Source organism: Pteropus alecto, unplaced genomic scaffold (assembly GCF_000325575.1).
Source record: "Pteropus alecto unplaced genomic scaffold, ASM32557v1 scaffold259, whole genome shotgun sequence".
Classification (NCBI taxonomy): domain Eukaryota; kingdom Metazoa; phylum Chordata; class Mammalia; order Chiroptera; family Pteropodidae; genus Pteropus; species Pteropus alecto.
In genome coordinates, this window is record NW_006442492.1 from 667851 (window position 1) to 694043 (window position 26193).

Here is a 26193-nt window from a genome sequence, read left to right on the forward strand (position 1 = left end):
GTTAAGAGTTTACAGTACTGTTAAAGAGTGACGGTAGTTGAGAGGTAACTAGTTAAGAGTTAATGTGCTATTAAGAGTTGGGTGTACAAACTGGTTTTCTGCTAAACATTCAGTAACACACACACAGAATGTTTCTTTAAACAAAAACAGGACCAAAGCACAGTACTCTGTAGCTTTCTTTTCCTCCTGCTCAGTGAACTTACTCAGCCAGCTCTCCACGGTAGAACCTATGACTGACTTCATCCTTTTAATGGCTGATATGCATTATAGGGATGTCTTATAAGGATGTCATCTAGAGATTCTTAAAGAAAGATGACATAAAAACAAGTGTTCACATGGAATGATTTCTAAGACAAATATTTTTAAAACACAGGTTACAATTACATATGAGATGACCCCACTTAAGTGAAAAATAGTAAAACCAAACTGCATAAATGTCTATATAAAAGAATATAAAGTAAAAATGCTGGTGAGAAACCCAACTGCTAATGGTGCTTCCATCTGAAAAGGGGGGAGGTGTTGGAAGGTGATGGTAAAAAAGAAATTTTCCTTTTTCTATTGTTAACATATCACTGAAGTATCTGAATTTTCACACGAAGAACATGTTTATATTACACTCATACAATTAAAAGAGAAAAGCCTGTGGGAGGTCGTGCATGTGTGGGGGCAGGGGTGCAAGGGAACTCTACATGAAGTCCCACCACTTAACACCATCAATAGGTTCTATGACTTTAAGCAAAATGACACATAACAAAACCGGTTTTATCATAGGCTGACAGACATAAACAAGAGTTCAGTTCTTACAGCATCTCATCAACCTTATAATCAAATGAAACACTGTTGAAGGAAACTATGTTATTTGAAGACCTACTGTGCTTTTGGCTCACTTCTACCGTGAATTAGAAAGTGCTCTAAAAAGTAAAGTCTATTTTGAAAAAAGAAACAAAGAAAAGCTTTAAATTCTGTACAACCCCTAAATGTAATGGTGAGACCTGGATCACGCCTGGAGTTTCCTTAACATAAACGTATCATTGTTAATCTCTGAACTGTGACAAACATGGCATAGTTACAGAAGATGTTAATAATGGCAGAAACTAGGCGAAAGGGAGATGGGAGCTCTGTACTACTGCTGCAACCTTCCTGAAAATATAAATTCTTCACCCAAAATACCCCAAAAGAGGCACATGGTAGTAAAACTACTACTTCATATGACACTCACATATTGCCCACGGCTATATAATTGGTAAATTTTTAGAAAGCAATTTACTAATAAGTACATGTAAAGTGCATGCCATTTAACAAAGTCCTTCTCTCCCCATGGTGTTTACTCAAGAAAGTAATTCAAAAGAGGAGAAAAAAGCTAAGTATTAAGTGCCATGTTATACTATAGCAGAATTATTCTGCTCTAATGAAAATAATGAAAATGGAAACAAGCTGAACATTTAAAAAGGAAGTTTGATAAATGAGACTATGGCCACATAGGGAACACTGTGCAATCATCAAAATCATCGTTAAGAACTAGAACAACATGGCAAAAATAAAAATGTTCACGATCTACAATTTAGAATTTTTAAAATGTAGAACAAAATATTGTGTAGACCGAGTATGCCTCTTTAAAATATACCCATGAACAAGGTCTAGAAGAAAACCTAGAAATATTAAAATAGTTGGGTTAAGAATGAGAAGATTGTCAGCATATTTTTTTAAACATTGCCAATAATAGGCATAATGTTTTAAAAGTAGAAAACCAGCTACAAATAAGTAAACATACAAACTACAGTTGACACTTGAACAACTCGGGGGTACGGGCACTGACTGACCTCCCAGGCAGTCAAGAATCTGCCTGTAACTTTCGACTCCTCCAAAAACCTAACTAGCAATAGCTTACTATTGGCTGGAAGCCTTACCAATAACATAAACACTCGATTAACACACGGATTTGTATATTTTATGGTAGTAAATGATAAAATAGGCTCGTATCTACATATATTTTATGCATTCATGACATACAACCTTTTTCTTAATTTTTTTCAATATTTCTAGGGTATGCAGTTCTTCCATGAGTTTTTTTCAAATTATTGCAAATCTCTAAAAATTGTTTAAATATATTTATTGAAAAAAATCCATGTATAAGTGGACCCATGCAGTTCAAACCTGTGTTGTTCAAGGGTCAACTGTATAGTTCCTACGATAAAAACCAATCATCTAGAAACATTAAAAATATCAAGACTACTAAAATTTACAAAATATCCCATCTCTCAATAGACAAATATAGTCACAGATGTTCTGACCCTGTATCTCTGAAACTATTTACAGACACCCTGATTCACAGACCTGAACATCTAAGGAAATGAATGGTACACCGATCAACACAAACCATGGACTTCTGCGAGTGAAATGTACACATTTGCTTCGAAACAGCACAGCAATATTCCAGCTCCCACAAATATCCTCTCAATTGTGACAGAATAACACTAATGGAAATAATCTGGTGGCTAACAACTGAATAAAGACAATTTCTAAATATAAGTGAAAAAATACGCAGCAAGGACAGCTCACTTGTCTGAAGAGGACTGGGAAGTCCTCAGCACTCTCCACTTTTCGGATTCCTTTCCCTCCACCGCCTTCAGAAGCTTTGATCATCAATGGAAAACCAATTTTTTCTGCTGCCTGGGGACAAAGGACAAACAGACCTCTTTAGAGATTAGTTTCCACTGCTACTAGGACAGTGGGAAGGTTCTGGCACCTTGATACCCACAGGCTCTGCGTTTACCTCCAAGCCTTCATCTACGTCTTTCACACAACCCTGGTTGTAAATGTCTTCTGGGACACTGATTGTTTTTTCCTGCTGCAGACCATCTTTTTCCCACTTCACTGTCAGACCTGGAAAGGCACAAAGAAAGCTGAATCCTCCAAGGGCGGCGGAGACACACACAACACAGAAATCACAGGGCGTCTCCGCACCAAAGCCACTCCAGACCTGGCCTCTAGACCAACAGAATGCAGACACGACCCTTTAGCTTTAATTAAGAGCTTATAATTTTCTTAAGGACTGATTCAACTCTGAATGGGAAATCAAGCTTAAGAAATTCGGATTGAGTCTATAAGACCGACCATACTAAACTAAATCCAAAAATATCCCAAATCTCCCCTATGGAGTAATTTATATACAAATCATTACGTTCTAATACTGTGAAGATTAAAAAACAAAAACAAACTTTCCATTCCAAATTTAAAATTTAATCTTTAGAGGAAAAAAATCAAATTGAATAGGAAACTCCTGAGACTTTTTCTGTTTATTTTTTAATATAGCCTAGAAATTCCACTTAGAGGAATTTATCACAAGGAAATGCTTAAAACGCACATAGAGATTTAGCTACTAGATGATCAAGCCTCCATTACTTTTAACATTTCTTAAATTAAAACAACAACAAAAAAACTGGAAACAACCTAAATGTACGGCTAGAGAGGACTGTTAAATAAATCATGGTACATCTGTATAGTATAATTTTTTGCAGGCATTTTAAATGTTGGAAAGTATATTTATTGACATAGAAAGATTAGTGAGAAACAAGTCCCAAACCAGTAAATATAAGATCTCTGGTTTTTTAAAGGATGTGCATTTAAAAAAGGCAAGAAAGGTAGACAGCCTAAAATACAACAAAGTTCAACACCGGGTCATAGGATTATGGATGGTTTCTATTTCTTTTTTGTACTTCTCATATTTTCTAAGTTATCTACTATGAAATTGTACCGCTTGTTTAATCTAACTTAAAATTTTTAAATGAAAGAATAAATAAAAAGCGTATTCCCGTCACCCCACCTCTGCTCACATTAGCAAGACTGAGCCAAGTAGACCCCCAAAGTAAAGCTTGTGGCCCCTTACCACTTCCACTCCAGGGCAGTGTGGGAATCTGCAGCGTCTGGGCCACGATGGTAGAGGCGATCTTATCTCCCAGGGCCCACATGGCCTCACTGGGAGGGCCTGAGGAATCAGGGACAAGGGAGAAGTCAGAATCAAGTCAGCCACAAGACCCTCGCAGCTGAGTGCCAACCAAGTGAAAGAAAAGTATTCAGGTCCCAGCTCTCAAGTTTACCATCAGGTCAGGAAAAAAAAAATCTGTTAAGTCTGCTACTTCATCAGTCAACTTTCAACACATGTAGATTTTAAACCTGGTCTGACTTATAACCTAAGCTGTACAGCATATGCAAAATTCACTTTGCAGGGGAAGGCAAAAAATTAAACCAAGGGGGCAAGCTAGCATCTCAAAAAACTAGATCATGGTGGGCAAATTTTTCCTATAATGAGCCACACAGGAAATATTTTCAGCTTTGTAGACCTGCTGGTCTCTCTGTCACAAATATTAAACTTTGCCAGTGTTGGGCAAAAGCAGCCATATACAATACATAAATGAATGAGCAGGGCCATGTTTCAATAAAACTTTATTTACAAAAGCAGGCAGTAGGCTAGATTTGGCCCGTGGGCTGTAGTTTGCCCCCTTGTGGGCTGGACCATCAACTTCCAGAGGAGCTAAAACTGAAGGATAAAAGAGTCCTGTGTGACAGGCAATCGAAGACCATGGACAGAAAAAATATCAGCTAGTAAAGGTCACCAGACCGACCCTTGGTATATCAGGTGTTGATTGAACTGAGCTGCTTCATACAAAAGTCTGTGTTATAGGCTCAATGGTAAGGATTTATTATGGATGATAATTCCCCTAAACCATGAAAGGAAGTCAGATAATATAATTGCACAAAGTTTACAAATACAAGTTCAAATCTTGAAACAAACAGATGTCACAGATAATAAGTATCCTTTATCTAATAAGTAGTAAAGATGAGGGGCTCTGGTCCCAAGGGGTGAGGGCATTCCGAAGGAAAGCTGTGACCTCATCAGAAATGTGACCTTTAAACCTAGTGATAACTCTGGACGTGGCTGGTACCTCACTCGGTACCAACAGGAACTAGCAGAAGTCTGCTTGTCCCAGCATTATTCCACTGTGGTAACCATTATAATGGCTCCTATTTCTCTGGGCTGGCTGACCTACCCAGGTGACCTCCTATCCATAGACTCACTTATTCCTGACCATGAATTTGTGAGTGGAAATATTGAGGTGACCCCCACCTTACAGAAAGACAATCTGACCCAGCAGAGTATTGTTACATCAATGTCCCAATTCCCATGTATCTGATGGAGACACACTCTACCTAAGAAAGCAATCTTGTACTTGCACAGGAGCTCCGGAAGTTTGGGGTTTTCAGAAGCATGGCCCCAGCCAGCCCACACCGCCTGCAAACACAAAGAGTCATGAACAAAGATCTTCCTTCAAGAACCTGCCTCCCATCACACACCGAAAGCTCTTTGCCAGGTCACATCAGTCTTGGAATTCAGAGTCTCACAGGACCTGGCTTCTCTGCCCCTTCCGAATTGCGGAACTGAGCTGCTCCTGAGCTCAGGGCATCACCCGCTGTGGGCAGACTGGGGTGCCCCATCCGACTTGCCTGCACGGGGATTCTCTTGGCAATGTCCACAATCAGCTCCACGTTGGCATAATTGTTGTTGTTGGGCCCTCCTGGGACAGGGACGTACTGATCTGCCATCTTGATATACTCTGGAATTAAACAGGAGAGAAAAGGAATGAACAACAGAGAGATGGAGTTAGTTGTAGAAAATCTGTAAGACATGACTGCATATGGCCATTGAAAGGACAACCGTGACAATTCTAGGGCAACAATGGACAAATGTGTGTGATAATTAGAAGAAAACTGAATATGACTTTAATTATGTAAAAATATATGCATGCCTGGACCAGGCCTGGAAGAGAACAAAAAAGAAGGAAGCGAGCTATCAGGATAGTGGGTATTTTTATTCCTCTTTAAAGTTTATATTGTTTAGCCGTTAGACAATTCAATGCTTATTTTTCATCGTGATAAAAATAGCATAACATAAAATTTACCATCTTACTCATTTTCTGAGTGTCCAGTTCAGAAGTGACAAGTATATTCACATTGTTGTGAAACAGATTTCCAGAAATTTTTCACAAATTTGAAACTCTGTACCCATGAAGCAACAACTCCCCTTTCCCCCTCCCCCGCCCCAGCAGCCACCTTTCTGTCTCTATGGTTTTGACCACTCTGTGGACCTCATATAAATGGAATCAGACAGTATTTGTCTTTTTGTGACTGGCTTATTTTACATAGCATAATGTCCTAAAGTTTGCCCATATTGTAGCATGGGACATCAATTCTTTCCTTTTTGAAGCTGAATACAATGCAATGTTTTAAGCCACAAATTCCATTTGGAGAAATACGTCCTAAAAAAAAATCTTTGGTGATGGGGACCTCTCTTCCGCCTCCACCCCGTGCTGTGAGCCCTCCTTTGCAGCCTGCACATTCTGCTAGTCACTCCCCTAGCTAGTCGGCCTGTAAGGGCCAAGACCCAGCAGCGCAGCCAAGTAACCAAGAGAATGTCCATCTACTCCTCCAGGTCTGTGAAATCGGCCACATGTGCCAATAAATATGCCCACCTCAGCCTCCCCCATGATCCGCCCCAGGGCTAGCTCAGCTCCCTGCATTCATTAAAGCTGGAGATTGGGGCTGCCAGCCAGCACACAGCACATGGCCTGGTGCTCCCAAGATGCCCAATAAACGCATGTTGATGAATAAAAAAAAAAACGAAAGAAAGAACGAACAAATGAATGAACGAATGAACACACACTGGGAAGATCCCAGAGATTATAAAGTAAGAAGTCAGATAAGCACTTTCTCCTCACAGAGGTTTACTCTAATGTTGGAGAAGATAAACAAGAAAACAAATACAATAACTACAGACTGTGGTCAGCGCCAGAGATGAGTGAGATGCTAAAAATCAAACCTATCCTCACTGTTCATTGTGAGTTAGCTGCACCTATGTAGGGCAGAGCCCAGGGCCTGTGCCCAAGGAGGTTGGGGTGCGGGTAGGGGAGGTTTAGGGGATGGGGCTGAGGTTGGTGGTGCTGGGAACAGCACTGCAACCTCTGAAGCGTTTAAGAAAGGGCTGATGGGACCTGAGCTGTGTTTTTAAAAAATCAGTTTGGCTTCTCTGTGGAGAAGTGTCTGTAAAGAGATAAGATTGTTCAGGAAAAGCAGCAATTGTCCAATATTTATTTATAGAATGGTCTAGGCTAATAAAGAGGGTAAGTGAACAGAAAAATGAACAAATAACTGAAATGCAGTACATATATCTGCAAGAGAAAAACATCTGGAGGACTAGACACACATATCTGTGGTAATGCAGACATTTCTCAAAGATGGGATTTCTGCTTTGCATGTTAACCATCTGCATTTTTATAAGGCACTTAGGTCATTCTTGTCATCAGCAGACATTTTAATTAAATAAAGAAGAAAGGGCAAATAAATGTGGGCTCATGAGAGGTACCCTGGGGCTCTGTTGGGGGTCCAGAATGGATTTTCCCAGGTGGAGTGCAGGTGAGGACAGGTAAGGAAGGAACATGATGGGGTGGTAGGGGAAGGGAGTCAAGGCCCAAATACCTGCATTGGCCTTGAGGTCCTCTGGAGTCACCATGACTACAAACCGAATGGCCCGCTCATTTCGAAACATTTCGTAGGACCACCTGCGGATGGAACGCATACACTTCACGGCAGCGATGCCATTGTTGGCGATGAGCACCTGGATGGAGAAAAGGACATCTACCTGGACTAGATGTTGTGTGCCACCCGAGGTCTGTTTCACAGCTACAGAGCCTCCCTGCAGTATATAGATCACATTATCCTTTGTATTTTTACAGCACACAGCCCAGCATAGAGCAGGTGCTCAGAGTCTTCCAACTACATGAATGAATAATCAGGTGGATGGATGGATGGATGGATGGATGGAAAAATAATTTGGAGAAAAGGATATCTACCTGGACTAGATGTTGTGTGCCACCCCAGGATCTGTTTCACAGCTACAGAGCCTCCCCGCAGTATATAGAGCACAACATCCTTCTTCGTATTTTTACAGCACACAGCCCAGCACAGAGCAGGTGCTCAGAGTCTTCCAACTGCATGAATGAATAATCAGGTGGGTGGATGGATGGACGGATGGATGGATGGATGGAAAAAAAAAAGGATAGACAGATGGATGAAGGGATGGAGGGAGGGATGAATGGATGAATAAATGAATGATGATTTTTGACTCTTTTATTTGGTGCCATCATGATCACATTTTTTGAGTTTTGTATGGACCAAGCTACAATACAATGTATCTCACTAGCATTCATGCCATCCTCACAACAGGCCTTTGAAAGAGGTTGTATTATTATCCCTGCTTGGGGTTAAAGACATTAAAACTCAAAGGCGTTAAGGCACTTGCTCAAGGTCACACAGCTAGTAAGTGACAGAGCTGAGACTTGAACTCTCCACAGCGTGACCTGTGTTCTGAATGGACCCCTGTGGCTGCCTCTGCATCATGCAGGTTAAAGGCTTCAGATTTGGTAAGGAGGAAAGGCAGTAACGTTGGCTGGTCCCAGCAACAGAGAGCAATAGAAGAAACCTGGTTTCAATTCTCATTATGAGATGAACTTGACTGTGTGGCATTAGGCAGTTCCTTCTCCCTCTGAGCTCGCCTCCACATAAGAAGCTCAGACTGACCAACCACTTGGCCTGGTCTCTAAGAAACAAAACCAAGCTCTAGTTTTCTTATTTAAAAAAAATTAGGCATGTGTCTTCAAAGCTCTGACTTACGGAGCAAGTCCATAATTTTAAGGCCCTTACATCATGGACTAATCTTCACAACAGCCCTGAAGGACAAGTCTCATTAGAGATTTGGAACGCAACTGCCTCTATTTTACAGAAGGGAAAACTGAGCCCAGATGTGACATTCTATGAGTGGTCACAGCAGACAGACCCCAGAACTCCTGGCTTAGGTTCAGCGTTCTTTCTCCCCTTTCAAAAATGACAAATTTTAGCTGTTTCCTTTCATTACTGTTATTCAAGTAAATAGGTCTCCTCTCCTCTAAGAAGCTGTAAACCTTAGGAAGGCAGGGCTGGGTTTCATGCTTCCCTCCCAATAACCTAGGAACCCTTGCATAAAGCACATCGGGGTCCTTTGGGGAGCCTCCTGACCTTCTCAGAGGCCTGGCTCCTCCTCTGTGAAAGGGGGTCATGCATGCATCTGCTGCATAAGGCTGCCTGAGGGTGAAAATCTGAAAAAGTCTGGCACCCAGCACTTAGCAAGTGCTTGTCTTCTCTCTGCAGCATGAGTACCCAGCCTGAAGCTGGTTCTCCCACACCACCCAGCCCCACTCAGAGTACCAGGACCCCATCTATACCTTCTCAATGACCTGATTCCCCCCAAAGCGTGTGACAAACTCGGCTGGAGAAGCTACGGTGAAGTCTCTCTGTAGATCCACCTTCCTCTGTTCTCGGCCCCTCTTCACCAGGTGGAGTCCCGACATACTGGGTCTGTGGAGGGAACAGGACAGACATGCATGAGCCAGGAAGCCTGGGACACTCAGGGAGGGAGTCGGGTGCTTGGCATCTATAAAACCCACAGGGACCGTGAAGCATTTATTTCAAGAGGCCAGCTCACGAATAAAGCAGGAGCAATCCCCTGACCCACACTCCAAGCTGTATATTTAGATTTTTAATCTTAAATTTTTACTTTATATGCCCATAATTTAGGAACTCAAATAATATCCAAAAACTTATAACAGAGGTGGAAGTCTATGATCAGGAAGTCACACATTCTAATACTTCAGACAGATTAAGCAGTATTGATAACTTTTCATGTACTTTTTTGGATGCATATATCAAAAATTTTTTTAAAGTGAAAACGAACCAAAAAAATATATAATAAAAGAGGATTTTGCCCCACTCCTCCACAACGCGACACCAGAGAAAATCACTTTTGTGGCATTTACACATCTCCATAGTTCCGAACGATGTGAGTATACTATTTTGTGGGTCATCCATCTGAGACACCACCTGTAGCCTTCCTATTTGGGATGAGGAATTAATGCTCTTATTCGGCCATCCCATCCATTTCCCTTCTCCCAACCTCTCAATAGGGCCATGCAATTTGCTAAATTTACTATTTCCAGAAGTGCTATTTATTCTTTCCAGAAGTGCTATTATTTGGATGCTGAAATTCCTGGACTGGCCCACCATGTTATTATGTATTTTTCTCTCTTCTATTTTTTTATCTCTTTTATTTTCTGGATGATTCCTTTAGCCTTCTAACTCCTCCGTTCAGTGGAACTTTTCACTTCTGCTATCATTTTAAATGTCTAAGAGCCTATTTTCATCTGCAAAGGTTTCTTTTTATGCATCCTGTTCCTATGTGTACATCCTCTCCAACCTTGATGAGTATTAATAATAGCTTTTTCAAGATCTCGTCTCCTAGCATGATTTGTTTTTCTAAGTTTCCTGTGTCATTTTGTTGGTTTGTTTGGGGCCTGTCTCCCATATTAGAAACTACCCAAATGTTTGGTAGCCTTGGTCACTTCCTCATGACCAAGAGCAGGAACTTAAGGGTTGATCAGAAGTACTGGAATGTGATAAAGCCAGTGGACCCTGAGCTCAACACGGGGTGATCTAGGAGGGCTGTGTCTTTAAAGTCTTCCTCACTGGTCCAATTCCCCTGGGAAAAGTCTCTGGGTCTCCTGCCTGGAGGAAAGGCTGGCCAGGAGCCGGGGCAAAGAAGGAGGCGTAACTTCTCGGACGGTCTGCGGGGCGGGGCAGGTTTTAGGATTGGGTACCTACATAGACCCTCATCCTCCTGTTAGGAATACTAGCCCCACACCCTCCACTGTGCCCATCATTCCCCAGTCCCAAGACCCTCTGCCTTTCCCTCTCCAGAGAACAAACCTCTTGCCTTCTGTTAGATGGAAGTGGGCAGCCCCCAGACACACAGAGCAAGCAAGGGGCTCTGGGAGTCTTTCACCCAATCCTTCTCATTTTGGTATCCCCTTTACCCCCAGTTGCAGAGGCTCTGGGCACTGCCAGCTCCTGTGCCCATCGATATTTAGTAGGTTTTCGGCTCTCCTCACTGCTGCTTTACCAATCTGCCCTCTTGGTTCTGCTAAGCCACTTATTCATCTGCTTTCCAGCTTCCAAAATGTTGCTAACTTCCCTCCTGTCCTCCCAGGCTTGAGGGGTTTCCTCTTTTTTTGAAAAAAAAAAAAAAAAATCTCTTTGCTGGCACTTGGTGAGATTTTGACCGGAGTGGAATCAGGCAGACACATTCAGTCCACTCACTTAATCCTGCCACAGGGTATTCAAGCTAAAAGCCACTTGCCAGGAATTAGGTTAGAGGTTAGCCATTCAGAGGTGTGTCCAGAGGCTATGTCATCAGGCATCTTGGAAGGCTGGGGCTGAGTCGACTCAGGGGGCCAAAAGCTTGGGTGAAAAATTGACTGCTCATAAGGAACATCGCCAGCATGCTGTGGCCTACTGCCTGAGCAGGCAACAGCAAGGATGGAAGCAAATAAGCAGTCAGGGAAGAAAAGTTCCATTTTATAGCTGAGAAAACTGAGGGCCAGCCAGGCAAAGGGGGTGGGTCACCAGCAAGTCAGCAGGCCTGGGGCTCTTTCCATCACACCAAGAAATGTTGGGTGTGGGCATTTTCTGCTATTCAAAGACTTTACAGCCAGTAGAGTTTCCCATGGGAAAAAGCTTTCTGCAAACCTGAAGTCTGTCCCCAATCCCCAGAGTGAGCCTACCTGTCAGAGGTGAAAAAACAGACTTCTAGGTTAACGGAAACAGAGAAATGAGTGACAGAAACCATCATGTTTATGTGCTACTACAGGATATTTTCAATTAGGACCTTTTCCATTCTACTCGGCTTATTCATGGTGACTGACTGAATGAACAAATAAATGAACAAATGATTTCTGGCCCTTAAGATAGCCTCGCTGCCTCCCCAAAATTGCAAGCATCTTTTCTTCTAAAACCTCCCAGATTGAACTGCTGCAATGAAATAGGATTTAGAAAAGTACTTTGGAAGGTCAACATCATCTTGCAAATGTAAACAGTATTTTTATCATAAGTACGTTTTATGAACAGGTAGTTCAATTCATTTTCAAGAATTTTATTTCTTTACAAAAACAGGCATATTTGGCCCAAGGGCCATAACTTGCAGACCCCTGATCCAGTTATCCTAAAGATGCTGAAAGCCATGGCCATCCCATTACCCATTGGGTAAGGCACTCAGTTTCCTTATCTTTAAAATGAGAATAACATGGACCTTATTGACGTCTGAGGAGTAAATAAATTAATACACAGAAAGTAAACGATAGGATCTGGCACACATTATTCTCTATATTATTATATCAGTGCACTGAGGCCTGGGCCTGCTGATCTCTCAACCTCACCAGGAAAGGCATTCATTAGGCCACCCCCTGCCCAGGCCGGCTCCCCATCTGTGCACTCTCCTCACTCTGTTCACGATCTTCCCCAACGGGCTGGCTTGATCCTTTGGCTTCAGAAAGTCTGAGACATCCCATTTCCACACACACAAACATTAAAACTCTAGCAATCCGACCTAAAGTGCAACAAAGCAAACCTCGACCATTAGAAAAAACACCACTGTATGGCCTGGGGAAAAACCATTCATGGCCACCATTTTGATATTAAAACTGGTGACAGAGCCACCCACCCGCTCCATCAGGTGGGTCACAAACCCATCACAGCAAAGTAGGTTGGTGAACACACATAATGCTTCGGGGCAGGGGGCGGATTGTTTAAGGCCCTGTCTACAGGCTGATGGCTATTTTTATTTGTTTTTGACAAAGCTGGAGGCCAACCAACATTGGCTCTGGAGTGCTGACCTTAGGCTGGCATTTGCTCCAAGGCAAGTGTGGTGGCTGAAATGATGACTTTGGAAATTGCTTCAGGTGCTATCAACTATGCAACAGAGCTGTCAGCCAAACACAGTCAGCTGCTGAGGCACGAGACCAGCCAGAAGCACATTGGGAGGGAGGAAATAATATTCTGCAGTGTCACCACGGATAAAGCACAGGAGGCTTCTCACTGAAACCTCACAGCCCTGTGCAGGAGAGGCCACCATCTCCTGCTCACAATGAGGAAACCGAGGCTCAGACAGGCCCCCACAATCTAATTTTGAAGCAGAAAGCTATCTGAGATAAATGAAAGTACCTCTGTTGTCTGGACTTTAAAAAAACAAGCACAATGAGAGGCAATATGTGTAATGCAGGATCCTCAACTAGGGAGGCTACTGTGCTCTCTGGGGACATACAGCAATGTCTGCCGACATGTTTGGTTGTCCTAACCTGACGAGTGCTATTGGCATCTAGTGCGCAGAGGTCAGGGATGCCGCTCAACATCCTGCGAAGCTTCCAGGACAGCCTCCATCACAAAGAATTATAAGGCCCCAAACGTCAATAGTTCGCAGTTGGGAAACCCTGGTAGACCAGAGCCATTCTCCCAGGCTTTGGGTCTGGAATCTACTACTTATGACCTGTGTAATCGTGGGAAAGTTGCTTCGATACTCTGTGTGTCGTAGCATATCTGCCTCATAGAGCATGTGTCCAGGTTTCAGCACTGGGTCTGGCTTGCAGTGAAGAGCTTTAGCTGAGGCGTCTCTCTGCAAGGAAGCCATTATAAGAGTCCCAGTGCGGGGCCATCAGGCTAGGGCCCTGGCATTAACCAGTCTTTAAATCCTTTACCTCCCTTTTCCTTTTTATAATGGGGGGGTAACTGCAGAGAGGTGATGAGCTAACAGAAGTGAAGGCCTCATTACTATCACGACACAAGTAAGAAAGAAAGGACATTGCCTAGCCTTGTATAGGCTGGTAACTTTGAATTCATCTTTGGGCTTCCAGATAAATGGAACCATGGAAATGTCTCAGGTCACCTGTCCCCTCAGTACTCCTGGGATGACCACTTTGGTGAGGCCAGGGGTTAGCCTAACTAGGGCCCAAGGGCTAAATCCAGTCTGCCATCTGCTTTCGTACCTCCCACAAGTAAATAATGGTTTTTATGTTTTTAATGCTTGAGAAAGAATTGTGTTTTGTGACATGTGAAAATTACATGAAATTCAAATTTCAGTGTCCATTAAGTGTGACTGGAATATAGTCATGCCCATTTGATTATATATTATCTATGGCTGCTGGTGCAGTAAACAGCAGAACTGAGTAGTTGTGACAGAAACCATATGGCCATAAAGCTGAAAATATATACTATCTGTCCCTTTATGAAATCCGTTTGTCAACTTTGAGTTAGGCAGCAGTTTTCAACCCCAACTGTACACTTCAACCCATGAGAAGCTTTAAAAAGTACTGATGCCCAGGCCCCACCTGGACTAGTTAATAAGCATGACTGGGGGTGAGGGTTTGAGGGGCACTCGGACATTTACATTTTTCAAAAGCCCTCTCCCAGTGCCCCCCACTAGGAAATTCTAATGTACAGGCAGGGGTGCAAAACACATATAGATCCACGACCAGCATTTCAACATGGACAGTTGGCCTTGACTCTGAGCAGAATTCCCATGGCAGTAACATCACTCATAATGGGGCATTGTGGAACTCACTTAAGACCAGATTCTTCCGCCTTCCCTTCCCCAATTTTATTTCATCCAATCCAACTCAAGTCTCTTCTAAGAAGCCCTTCTCCAGCGACTCTCACCCACATGCATTTCTCTATTCTCTGAGCTCTGGCCCTGTTTGCACACCAAGGGAAGCAGGTCAGCATTTAATTCTGGCTCCTTAGTAGTTAGTCAAGCCTTTGAGAAAGGATCCCAAATGCCTCTTGACTCCACCACAGATCTCTTTCACAAAGGAACTCTGTCATTACTGCTATCAGCTGTGCAAACAAAGTTTGTACTGACCTGGGACAGCGCTCGAGGCCAGCACCTCCTGAGCACTGGGCATCTGGCACATGCTGGGTTCCAGTGCTAGATAGACAGTCTCAAGACCCCTGGAAAGGCCTATTAGTATTAGTCCCATTGAAAGATGAGGAAACTGAGGTTCAAAGGGTTGATGACATTTGCTCAAGGTTGCACAGCTCAGTAGCAGAGTATGGGGCTGTCTAACTCTCGTCTTTTTAGCAACTCCAAGCTAAGAGAGGGACCTTGCAGTGACCAAATAAAGCATCTTCAAATTATTATAAATATGGTAACCACATGGCCTAGACCTGCAGGGACAATTCCATTTTCTTGCAAGTTTATTCTTCCGGATTAAAGTGGTTTGTGAAAGATATTCTTTTGGATTAATGTGTACAATTAAATGTCATTCAAGATGTATATGTTAAACTTCTGGTGTGAATAGCTTTACAGATCAGGAAAAAAGTATCCTTCATAGGCCACGTGGCTTGCTTTGGGTATACTCCAGTACTTGAGTGTTTTTGCCAGAAGAGTTAGACCAGGGCTCCAAATGTGGAAGAAATGTGACCTCTGTGTTCAACAAAAGTCTGAGTACACAAGACGGACTGTGATCCAAGCCTGGCCCCCTGCCCCTTTGCTCACACACAACGTAATCACTCCCAGGAGGATCCTCCAAAGACTCTGTTAGTCTCCTCTGCAAAAGGACCAAACAAATACAAGATCAGCCTCCCTCCTGTCTGGCTGGCCACATGTCTGGAACATGTCTCTAATCTATTTTGAATCTCCCATCAAAGGAATTAAACAACTACTAAGGCCCTTCCAGCTCCAATAGTCCTCACTCCCTGGCATGCTCATTAGCTGCACTACTTTTCTGTCCAGTCTTTTAATCTTCTGACTAGTCTAACATTAGGAAAGACCTCTTAGTTTTGAAGTTGTGCTCTTGAAGTGGTAGAAACTGGCTGCCTACAGAGAGCCTTTTGGGCAACAGCCTGAGTGAGAATCCCAGTTATGCCTAGCACTGAGAGCCTCAGTTTCCTCATCTATAAAACGGGGATGACAGCCCCCACTTAAGCAGCCCCTGGTGGTGTTGCAAAGATGGCATGAGATCATACCTACAAAGCGGTCCGTCTGGCATACTGAAAGCACCTCATGAATGGTAACAGTTATCACTATTGCACCCCATAGGCCTTGGATTTGAATTATTGAGAAAACACCCAGCTCTCCAACTGGACCAAGAGTTCCTAGAAGGAGAGGTATGTTTCCCAAACATTTGTGTGCCTTCCTGCACCCAGATGCAGGCCTCACCCATGGGAGGCGTACGGGAACTAGTTATGGACTGGGTAAAGATATCCTGAGAAAAGAGCAAAAGATGGGGGCAGACTTAGCTACAAAGCTGTCTTTCACAGTGCTGGTTATTAGAAAAAAAGGAAAAGAAAAAAGAAAAAATGAAAAGCCCACGTATTTGCTATCTATAGTGGATTATTTATACATTTTAAGGTGTATCCATTTAAAGGAACCCAAGAGACCTAGTAAAAAGCATGTTAAAGAAAAGTTGGCCAATGTTTTCTGTAAAGAACCAGATAGTAAATACTTTAGGCTTTATGGCCCAGGCAGACTCTGTCCCACTACTTAACTCTGCCCTTGAAGCCTGAAAGCAGCCATAGAAAATAGATAAACAATGAGCGTGGCTATTTTCCAATAAAACTTTATTTGTGAACGAAGTTAAATTTCACGTAATTTTCACGCCACTGATTAGTATTTTATTTTAATCTTTTAACCATCTAAAAGTTAAAAAGCCCTTCTTTGCCTGCAAATCATACAAAAAAATGGGCTGTGGGTCACAGTCCGCTGAGCCCACTGGCAGAAAGTTTAATGTCATTTAATATCAATTCAAAAAGCAAGTTACAATACAATATGTTCTGAATGCTTCAAATTCATAAATTAAAACATAACTACATGGGGGGGAAAGGCTGCTAATGAAACTGTTAATAAAGATCATGGGGGTGCAGTTAGGGGTGATTTTTGTTCCTCCTTTCTGCTTATCTATAATTTTCTAAATTTTCAAAAGCAAACACAGCATCACTTTAGTAATTTTTAAAAATGCAATAAAATGAAGATTAAAAAAAAAATCTAGCAGGTGGGGCTGAGAAGCGCTCAAGCACAGAAATGCCTACACTAACCTGCTCAGAAAATAACCTTAAATGTGATTCTTGCTCAGGTGCACGTTGATTCGCTCCGGACTTCATAATCACTAGGTGTCAGAGGCTTGCCTTCCCACGACCATTACCTTTGAAAAGGATAAGGGGAGGAAGAGGAGGAAAGCGTGGCCTTCCGCCAACCCGTCAACCTTGCGGCACCTGTGTGTTCCTGCGCGCCCTCCTCCAACCAACATCACTGCCAAATCGAGCCTTCTCCTCCACTGCCAAGGCCAGATAGTGTTTATGAAAGTCAGGCTCCGTCTCCCCCCACCAGATAAACTGAAGTTTGCATTTCTTTGGGTAGAGGCAAGGAAGAGGGGGTGGTGCTAAGAGGACACACAGCTTAATTTCACAAGGGGGCCGGGAAGTGGAGAGGGCGCTGCATAAGTTTGTAAAAGATAACTGAACAGTCATTAAAACTGCAAGCTTACTTACTTTACTTTGCGATCAAGGAAACAGACCTTGCGCTTGTCAGGACTCATGTTGACCGCCCCGCGGACCAATCCCACCGGGCTCCGGCTGGGATGCAGGACGTGCAACCCCCTAACTCCCTGAAGCAAACCCTGGTCCCGGGGCCCAACCAGGAAGCCAGGTCGCGTCCCGGAGGCGGAGGCGCGATTCTAGAGCGCCTCTTGGGAAGTTTTGTGCAGCAGCCTGCAAACACCAAACTTGGCGCTGCGCTTCCTCCATGCCGAAATGCCTCCTGCGCGCCAAGTGTCCTGGGCGGGCACGCCCCCACCCCCACGTGGAGCCTTCCTCCACGGAGGGTCCCGCCTCCTGTACCTAGACTGGATCGGGACGCAGCCAACTTCCCCGCCCCGTCCCCGCCCCGTCCCCGCGCCGACCCACCAATTGCAGAGCCGCCGCTGATCTGGGGCGCCAGGAGGGGCCCGAGACTTAAAAAAACCTCTTGGCTACTTTCCTCCCAGCTCCCCAAACTGCAGTAGAAGAGTTTGGGGAGGTCCGCCTCCTACAGGCCCCTGCAAGAACCTCGCCAGCATTTAATGAGCTTGAATACACACACAATAGGGGAGTGTTGGACAATATGGGTTATTTAAAATGAGCCAGCTGTCTCCACGGTGCCTGGTAAAAGGGCCCCGTAGCAAGTCAACTTCTGTCTTCCAAGTTCCTGTTTTTGCTTATTCTTTCTATCGCCTCTGCTTCCAGGGACATGTTTGCTCCATGTCCTCTTCCTCCAGTGAGCTTCTAGCACATACTTTGAACCACCTAAGTCCCCTACTAAAGTGAGGGCCTCCTAGACAGGAAACGACCCCACACAACCTGTGACCCTAAATAAGCTTCTTTCTGGGGAGACTAACATTTACCGAGTGCTCGTTTGTGCCTTTGTCTTATTTAATCTTCTCAGCAATCTTATTTTTTTTCCCCCATAATGCAGATAAGGAACAATGACGGACTGTGACCTAGAGATGTATGTTGCCCAAGGTGACAGAGCAGTGACCTAAACCCAAGCAAACTGATTCTAGTTAGAATAAACAAATGCTTCTCCAAGTACTTATAATAAATAAAAAAGATACAAAACACTGCCTAGAAAACACTGCAATAATAAATGTAGCCTACTTTACAGCAAACAAAAAATAATGTAAATGTTTACAAATGATTCCCTTCAAAAGGCATACCTGGGCCACACCTCCAAGGAGGCACCATCTAAGGGGCCAGAACAGGAACAGTGATTTTCCCCTGGAGCAGTATAAGCAGCCCTGCTTGAGGGCACTGGTTAGCTGTGCTCTAACAGCATATTAAATAATGCTCCAATAATAGGTTTTAAAAAAAATAAAACAGGTAAACAAATTTCTCAGCTCTTCAGAGTTCCTAGAAGGTTCTTTGTGACTATCTTCATTCCCTCCAGAAAAAGAAAGCCACCTTAAGCTGATTTTTCAAAAAATTTCAAACGAAAACCAATAAAGTATTCATCCCCCAAATGACCAAAATTTAAATGTAACTACCCCAAAATAGAAAAAAAAACAATTAAAATCGGGAAATGAAGGGTTTCAAAATATCCTACCCTATGCAAAGTCAGGGATCATGCAGGAGAGAACTCCCACCAGTTTACTTACATTGCTCTAGATTTTTATTCTCTATTACCAAAACCCCAACACTTGTTGAACACTGTGTGAATATAACCTTTAACTTCTCTGCTAATACAGCCTTAGAGACATGCTAACACACCTAACTTTACCCAGGGCTCTCATGAACGGGATTCCACTTAGATGGTTGGTCTTTCATGTCATCAGAATGATGACAATTTGGGATTTTTCTGCCTGCATTATTAGGGAATAAAAGACGAGGACACCACCACTTTTATACGAACATCAATACTTGTGATTTTCAACGAAATAGTTCAAACTTGGCAGTACTTGTAGTCTTGTGCTATAAACTCTTCTCCTCAGACTTATCAGAGGCTAAATTTAACCTGTTGGTATTGCAGAGGGAAAACCTAAGTCAATGACAACACACACACACACACACACACACACACACACACACACACACGATTAACAAGAAAATGCACGTGCAAGTGACTAGCAATATGGTGGAAAGACCTGAGCAATGACTGACCTCAGGCCTGTCCCTACTTGCTGTGTGACCTTGAGCAAACCCCTTCTCTCCACTTCCTCTTCTGTAAAATCATCCACCTATCCTGTGCTTTGGAGGCAGGTTAGCCTAGGGAAGTTCCCCCTCCCCTCCAGGATGGGGCTCCAGAATTTTTCCTTGGTCCCTTACTAAGCCCTCTCCCAGTTTTGATTGGGAGCCTGAGACTCAGGCTGGAGAAACAAGCCAAGACCTGGGAGACAAGATAGATGGATGGCCTTGGGCGCCCCCTCCCTCCAGGGAAAGGCTCCAGAGTCCTTCCCTTGTCCTTTGTTCAGCTTTGGCTAATTATAACATCACCTACATTGCCAATCTCACGTCTCCAACCCCACCCCAAGAAAACAAAAGCCCGTAATCCAAACAGCTAGGGTGACTCTCAGAGCTTGCCCTCACTTTTTTTTTAAGTGAGTACTTTCGCTTTAATAAAACTTCCTGCTTGCCGTTTGTCCTGTCCTTGAATTCTTTTCCACAGCTTAAGACAAGAATCTGGTCACCAGAGATCCAGGTCAGGTCCCTCTTTGGACTCCTGCCCTGTTGACCTCTCCCTCATCACTTTCATTAAAAGAATAAAATAATCCCTTTCAATATATGATGAGGAAAATGTTACATTAAGTACAGAGGAGTGAATGATTTTTCTAAAACAGCATGCTGATGATTAAGGGGAAGGGGAAAAATAAGAATGTTTAGTCACTCCGCACCTTGTATTAATTTAATAGCCGACGTCCCCCAAACCTCAAGATCCATTCCACAAATAGAACAATGAAAAGACAGGGATCCTTTTTATCCCAGGCTCCCATAAAACATCTTGAGGGCTTAAAAGATTTGAAAATGGGGTTTCTGCTAGCCTCTTCCTAAATTAATATATGAATAAATAAATAACACATTATAGAACAATCTATGGCATTCCATGTAGGGACAAATAAAAATATTTATAGACAATTTAAAGTGTTATGACCTGCTCACTACTCAGAGCTGATAAGAAAAGGTGCAGATGGCAACCATGAACAGGAAGGGACTGGGGAAGAAGCACCCACTGCAAGCCCGCCCAGGATGCCACTGGGGACAGGGAGGGCGATGCGCGGTCCCAGGTGTTCATTCGTTTGCTTTCTGGTGTGCTTTCACTCCCAGTCAGGGCCCCCTCCTTCAGGTCCAGACCTCACAGACCTTCACTTGCCTTCCCAGAATCTGAGGTCTGTGTTGCCGAACCTCTCATAAATTCAACACCCCCAGAGTGGAAGTGAGCAGTTTGGGAAATGGCAGGAAAAAGAGCCAGCGACGGTGTGCTGGTTTGTATTTTTATCCTTGTATAAATCCCTCTTCCTCCTCTGTGAATACCAACTACCATACCTTAAAAGTATATGTCTGGAGGGGTTTGGGGAAAGACATGGCCACAGGTGAGAACTCTGGGAGATGCCCATTCAACGAATAGCAACCGGGGGCCGTCTACTCCAGTCACTTCATTCCATGTGCTCTCAACATGCTTCTGAGGTAGGCACTGTATTATCCTGCTTCAATAGAGAAGGAAATTGCAGCTCAGCAAGGTCATGGGACTGCTCCGAGATGTAAACCCAGACACGTATGACTGTGGGTCCTGGGCCTCTTTTATGGCACTGTGCTTTGCACTTAATGACAATGACTGCAGGGTAGACACTGCTTTAAGTGCTGTGCTCATAGCAACTCAATTAAGCCTGACACTGGCCCTGTGAGGTAGATACTAGTGTGGCCTCATTATAGACAGCTTGGGCCCAGGTCATGTGATGGCTGAGTGTAGGAGTCAGCAGGCCAGTCCTCAGCTGCCAGCCTCCAGCATGACTGTGGTTATCCGCTCCATCATTCTCTCTACGAAAGAAAATGCTTTTGGCTTGTGGCTTCTCAGACCTCTACCCTGACCTCCCCAAGGGCAGGGGACGGGTCTCACCATCTACACATTTATAGTACCAACTGCAGTGCCTAGTACCCAGGGTTGTAGTAAATGCTCCCAAGAGAATGAATCGAGGGGACAAACCTCAGTTTCTCTGCTTGACCATTTCATCTCTTAACTTGTCCTTAAACTTGCCTGGAACCCAAACCATCTGCAGTAATTGGCCAAGGGAAAATAGTTATAAATTAATAAGCTTTTTCCAATTTTCCAGCCACTCTCTTCCTTTATCTCCTGCCTCCCAGCTGCTACATATTCATCTACAAATGAACATAAGCAGAGACTGTAAGGGCCACAAATGACCTTGGAGCATCCAGTCCAGCCAAGAGAGGGTAGGTAATGTCCCCAAGATCACACAGCTGAATGGTTCCCAATAAATTGCCCTGTCTCCTAACTCTTCCCACTAATGGAAAGAACAAGTTAGAAAGTTAATGGAGGTGCCTTTGTTGGAGCCCAGATCAGCTGGCAACATCAACACTGGGAGTTCACAGACCACTTTTTTTCCCCCACAGACCACTTTCTAATCTGTATCTGCTGAGGGTCTGAGTTCAAATGGCACTCTGGGTCTGTGGTGATTTTGCTGGGAGACCTCGGACGGACCCCTGAACCTCTCAGCTTCTTATCTAGGAAGTGAGATGACCAGTTCACTACCCACCCCCCGGTATTTTTTAACAATGTTTTATTATTAAACATTGTTAAAACTTGTTATAACAAAATTTACAGTAGAAGGTTAGAAAACACAGAAGAAAACTTAAATTATTTATAATCGTGCCTCATAAAGACAATGGTTATTAATTATTTGGAGACATTCCTCCAGTCTCCCAGCCACATCCACGCATTCGTTAAGGACAAGCATTTTTTTGTGCTTGCTATGTGCCAGGAATGTTCTAAGCATGTTACATACAGGTCCACAATCCCTTATTCAAAACTTCCAAGGCCCGATGTGCTTTGGAACTGGGGAATTTGGGGGGGCGGGGGATAGGTATAGCTTTATGTTATACATTTTCAGGTTAATATTTCAGTAGCAAATTCACACAAAAATGGAATAAAGATTATGAATAACTTTGCAACTATTCCAGGCAAGTTTGCTGCTAAATGAGTTCACCATCAATTTATAAACTTGAGTTTCATAACTTTAAATTTCAGGACTGAGTTGTGGAATCCTGAACCTGTCTCTCACCCCACTTCAGTCCACACATGCACCTCACAGGGCAGAACTATTAGGGTAACAAGCTTGTAAGGGGCAACTCTGAACTTGGTATCACCCCAGGCCCATTATGCCCTAACTACACTGCTGCTCATTAAACAAAATAAGATAACCCTGTAACCTTCATTTCTTAGTATGTGAGCATCTATTTTGCCACATTATGTCATGTTCTCATCAGCTCTATTTCTAAGGGTTGCATGGGAATTCTAACCTGTGGGAACTGTTTCCAAGTCCAAGAAAAGGCCAAGTCCCACCCGCTGGCCTGAGATGAACCCAAAAGGGAAGAGAATGATGGCGGGGAAGGCACAGGGAGGCGGGGAGGAGGGCTGAACAGACAGCACAAAGGCATTGGATCTATAATCTTAGCCAGCTCTTATCAGGTGGGAGGATGGAAGGGAACGGGGAGATTACACAACTGTATTAAAGACAGAAGAAAAATTCAAAATAGTTTAACCCCAGAACTAGTCTACAAAGTCACGAGATGTATGCAAAAAGAATTTTATGAAAACAAAAATTCTACTGCTGATATAGAGCAGCAACAAAATGCCTACTCATTTGTTCATTCATGCATCTATTTATTTACTCATTCACTCATCCATTTCGCCTATCCGCTTCCAGACTCATTCATCAAGTGTTTTGCGTGCCCCAGAAACACAGAATTTTGTCTTTGGCGAGTCTGGGTTGCTCATTTCATTCAGCTAAAATAGGCAGCAACAAAATGCCCACTCATTTGTTCATTCATGCATCTATTTATTTACTCACTCATCCATTTCGCCTATCCGCTTCCAGACTCATTCATCAAGTGTTTTGCGTGCCCCAGAAACACAGAATTTTGTCTTTGGCGAGTCTGGGTTGCTCATTTCATTCATGCATTTGGCAAATATTTATCCAAAGTCTGCCATGAAACCACATTAGGTAGTAGGGAAAAGTGGAGACCCCATAAACATGGCCCTGTTTTCATGGAGCCTACAGTCCAGTGCAGGAGACGGGGAAGAGCCAAGTAAACAAATAAGGAAATTAAAGACATAATCTCAAGGAGTGATTAAGTATTGTGAAAACACATCAAAAGGGATGGATCAAGAAACTGGGGGCATGAGGGGAATACTTTAAAGGTAGCGGGGCAGGGAAGGCCCTCAGAGGGGATGACTTTGGTGGGCCAAGAGCTGGAAGTGGAGGCAGGACCAGCTACAGACTTTACCGGGCTCACTACAAAAAGGGGAGCCCCTTGTTCAAAAGTTATTAAGAATCTCAAGAGGATGACAGTCGAGCACACAACCAGGTGCATAAGGCCCTGGGTAACTGCATAGGTCACACGCTGTGGAGCAGGCCCTGGCGGCAAGTCTAGGGCATAGGGGAAGAGGGAGCATTCCAGTTCAGAGGTCATAGCAAGGACAAAGGCCCAGAATGAAGCTGCAACTGTGAGTATTCTGGGATGGGAGGGCGCAGGGAGAAGAAAAAGGTCCCTTTGCTGACGGCTTCAAAAAGAACTTCCTCCCAAACCACAACATTAAACATGAGCATTTTCTATCCCTGGCCTAGCCACTCTCCCAGGTGGTGCATGGCAAGAAGAAGCCAGGGTGGGCCACAGGGTGGACTTCAGGGTGGCACAGAGGCCAAGTGGTAACTGAGGAAACTAAAGGAAGCAGGAAAGATCCACAGACATACATCCCTTCTTTGCTTAAAGATCCACAGACATACATCCCTTCTTTCCTTAAAGATCCACAGACATACATCCCTTCTTTCCTTTGGTGTCCATGTGAGTGAGCGCAAAGCCCTGGAATAAACTCCCCAAGCCTGTTTTATATCTGAAAACTAGGAGAGGAGTTAGTGCAGGGCTGGAAGGACTAGTTTCTTCTGTTTTGCAGAAACTGGGCCCAAAAGATTAGGAGATTTGCCTGGGGATCCAGACTATTGAGCAGCTTATCAGGGAAAAATATGATAATAATAAGGAGAACTTTCTAGAACTACAGGGACTTTTTGTCATCATGTTTGCTTTCTTATATCAGGCTTCGTTTCCTCAATGCTCCAGCTAGTTGCAGGCAGCACACCAGCCTTCTCACCTGGCACTCAGTAACTCACATCCAAAACTGGCCTGAGGATTTGACCTGAGGGGCCCCAGGAATGGGTGTCACTACCCTGTATAAGAGAAGCAGCCAGGCAGTGGCCCTCCACAAAGCAACACTCTGGAGGGTTTTTTTTGGGTAGGGGGAGGGGTCCCCCTGAACATCCATTCAGAGAGCTGGCCCAAGGCCCTACCAGTGGTGTGAGCAGAAGGGTCAACAGAAAAATGGTTACTGAGGTCCCCAAAGGTGCCAAAACACCAAAACTGAAAACTCTACAACAGGAAAACAAAACACTCAGCCTCGTTTTGATATATTGTTTGAAACTGGCTGGAACACACAGGTTTTGAAGTCATTTTTTTTATGTAGCCGAGTCCCAAAGACAGCAGCACTAGGACAAGTGTCTAAGCCTTGACTCTCCAAAGATACATCCACATAAGATTCTCACTCATTAGAAAAAAGGAACAAGGAGGCCTCCAATGCCGGGACTCTGGGGGCTGGAAATATTCCTCATGGAAATGCCAGTATCTTAGGAGGCACCAGCAGAACTACCCAAGTTGCCCTGGATGCGAAAATTCTAAATTCCCAACTTTGAAAAACACATCGACTTGTGACAAAAGAATTGTGTATACAGTGAGTTTTGTGACCAGTGGTCACACCTCAGGGGGCTGGGCCAGCCTCCTCATGCTACAGATGAGGCACTGGAGGCTGAGAGAGGGTTAGGGACCCACCCGAGGTCACAAAGCACAGAGGTCCTCTCTGTGCCCATCACCAAACTTTGTATCTCCCACTACCCCACAGTGTGCCTGTATCTCAATGTTTGGTGCCTCTGGTTTATGGAAAGAGATACCTCTGTCTATCCACCCCCCTTTGCTGGGACAAGGTACAATAAATGATTTACCTAAATTATATGCTAAGTTTCTACGCAATGAAGATACACGGGCAGAAAATTCACTAAATATTCAGCTCACGGCAATGCAGACAGGCTCTCAGTGAAATATCTCTTGCCTTCATAAATTCACCAGCTCAACAAAGCTGTGGTTTAAGCCCAAAACAGCAAACCTCTCAAAATGGTGATGGAAGACAGTGAGTAGAAAGTTGGGAGACTAGCTGCCTCCCACCCATATTTTAACCTTTTATCGAAGGCTTTATTCTCTTGCTAAGTACCTTAGAAATGGTAGTTCATTTACTCCTTACAACTTTCTGAGATGAGAATAATAATAATGATGATGTATTGGCTTGATAAATTCTTAATCAGCACCAGCAGAAATAATTCACACAGTTGGTTCCTCCTTACCCATTGGGGCTGGGTCTGCATTAATACAGTAACCAGCAGCCACATGAGACTTTAATTTTAATTTAAGTTAATTAAAATTAAA

The 26193-nt window shown here is 43.7% G+C and overlaps 1 protein-coding gene across 1 annotated transcript in view; it reads right to left on the minus strand.

Annotated features, from left to right (window-relative positions):
• The window catches only part of ACACB (acetyl-CoA carboxylase beta), an 86997-nt gene that overhangs the window by 58144 nt on the left and 2660 nt on the right, over positions 1–26193 (minus strand). Inside the window, exons 2-8 of the mRNA XM_025040072.1 lie at positions 9312–9444; positions 7531–7669; positions 5503–5612; positions 5209–5290; positions 3887–3985; positions 2774–2883; positions 2560–2670 (exon numbers count right to left, since the gene is read on the minus strand). Of these exons, the coding sequence (XP_024895840.1) occupies positions 2560–2670; positions 2774–2883; positions 3887–3985; positions 5209–5290; positions 5503–5612; positions 7531–7669; positions 9312–9444 (784 nt within the window). The remainder of the gene's footprint in view (positions 1–2559; positions 2671–2773; positions 2884–3886; positions 3986–5208; positions 5291–5502; positions 5613–7530; positions 7670–9311; positions 9445–26193) is intronic.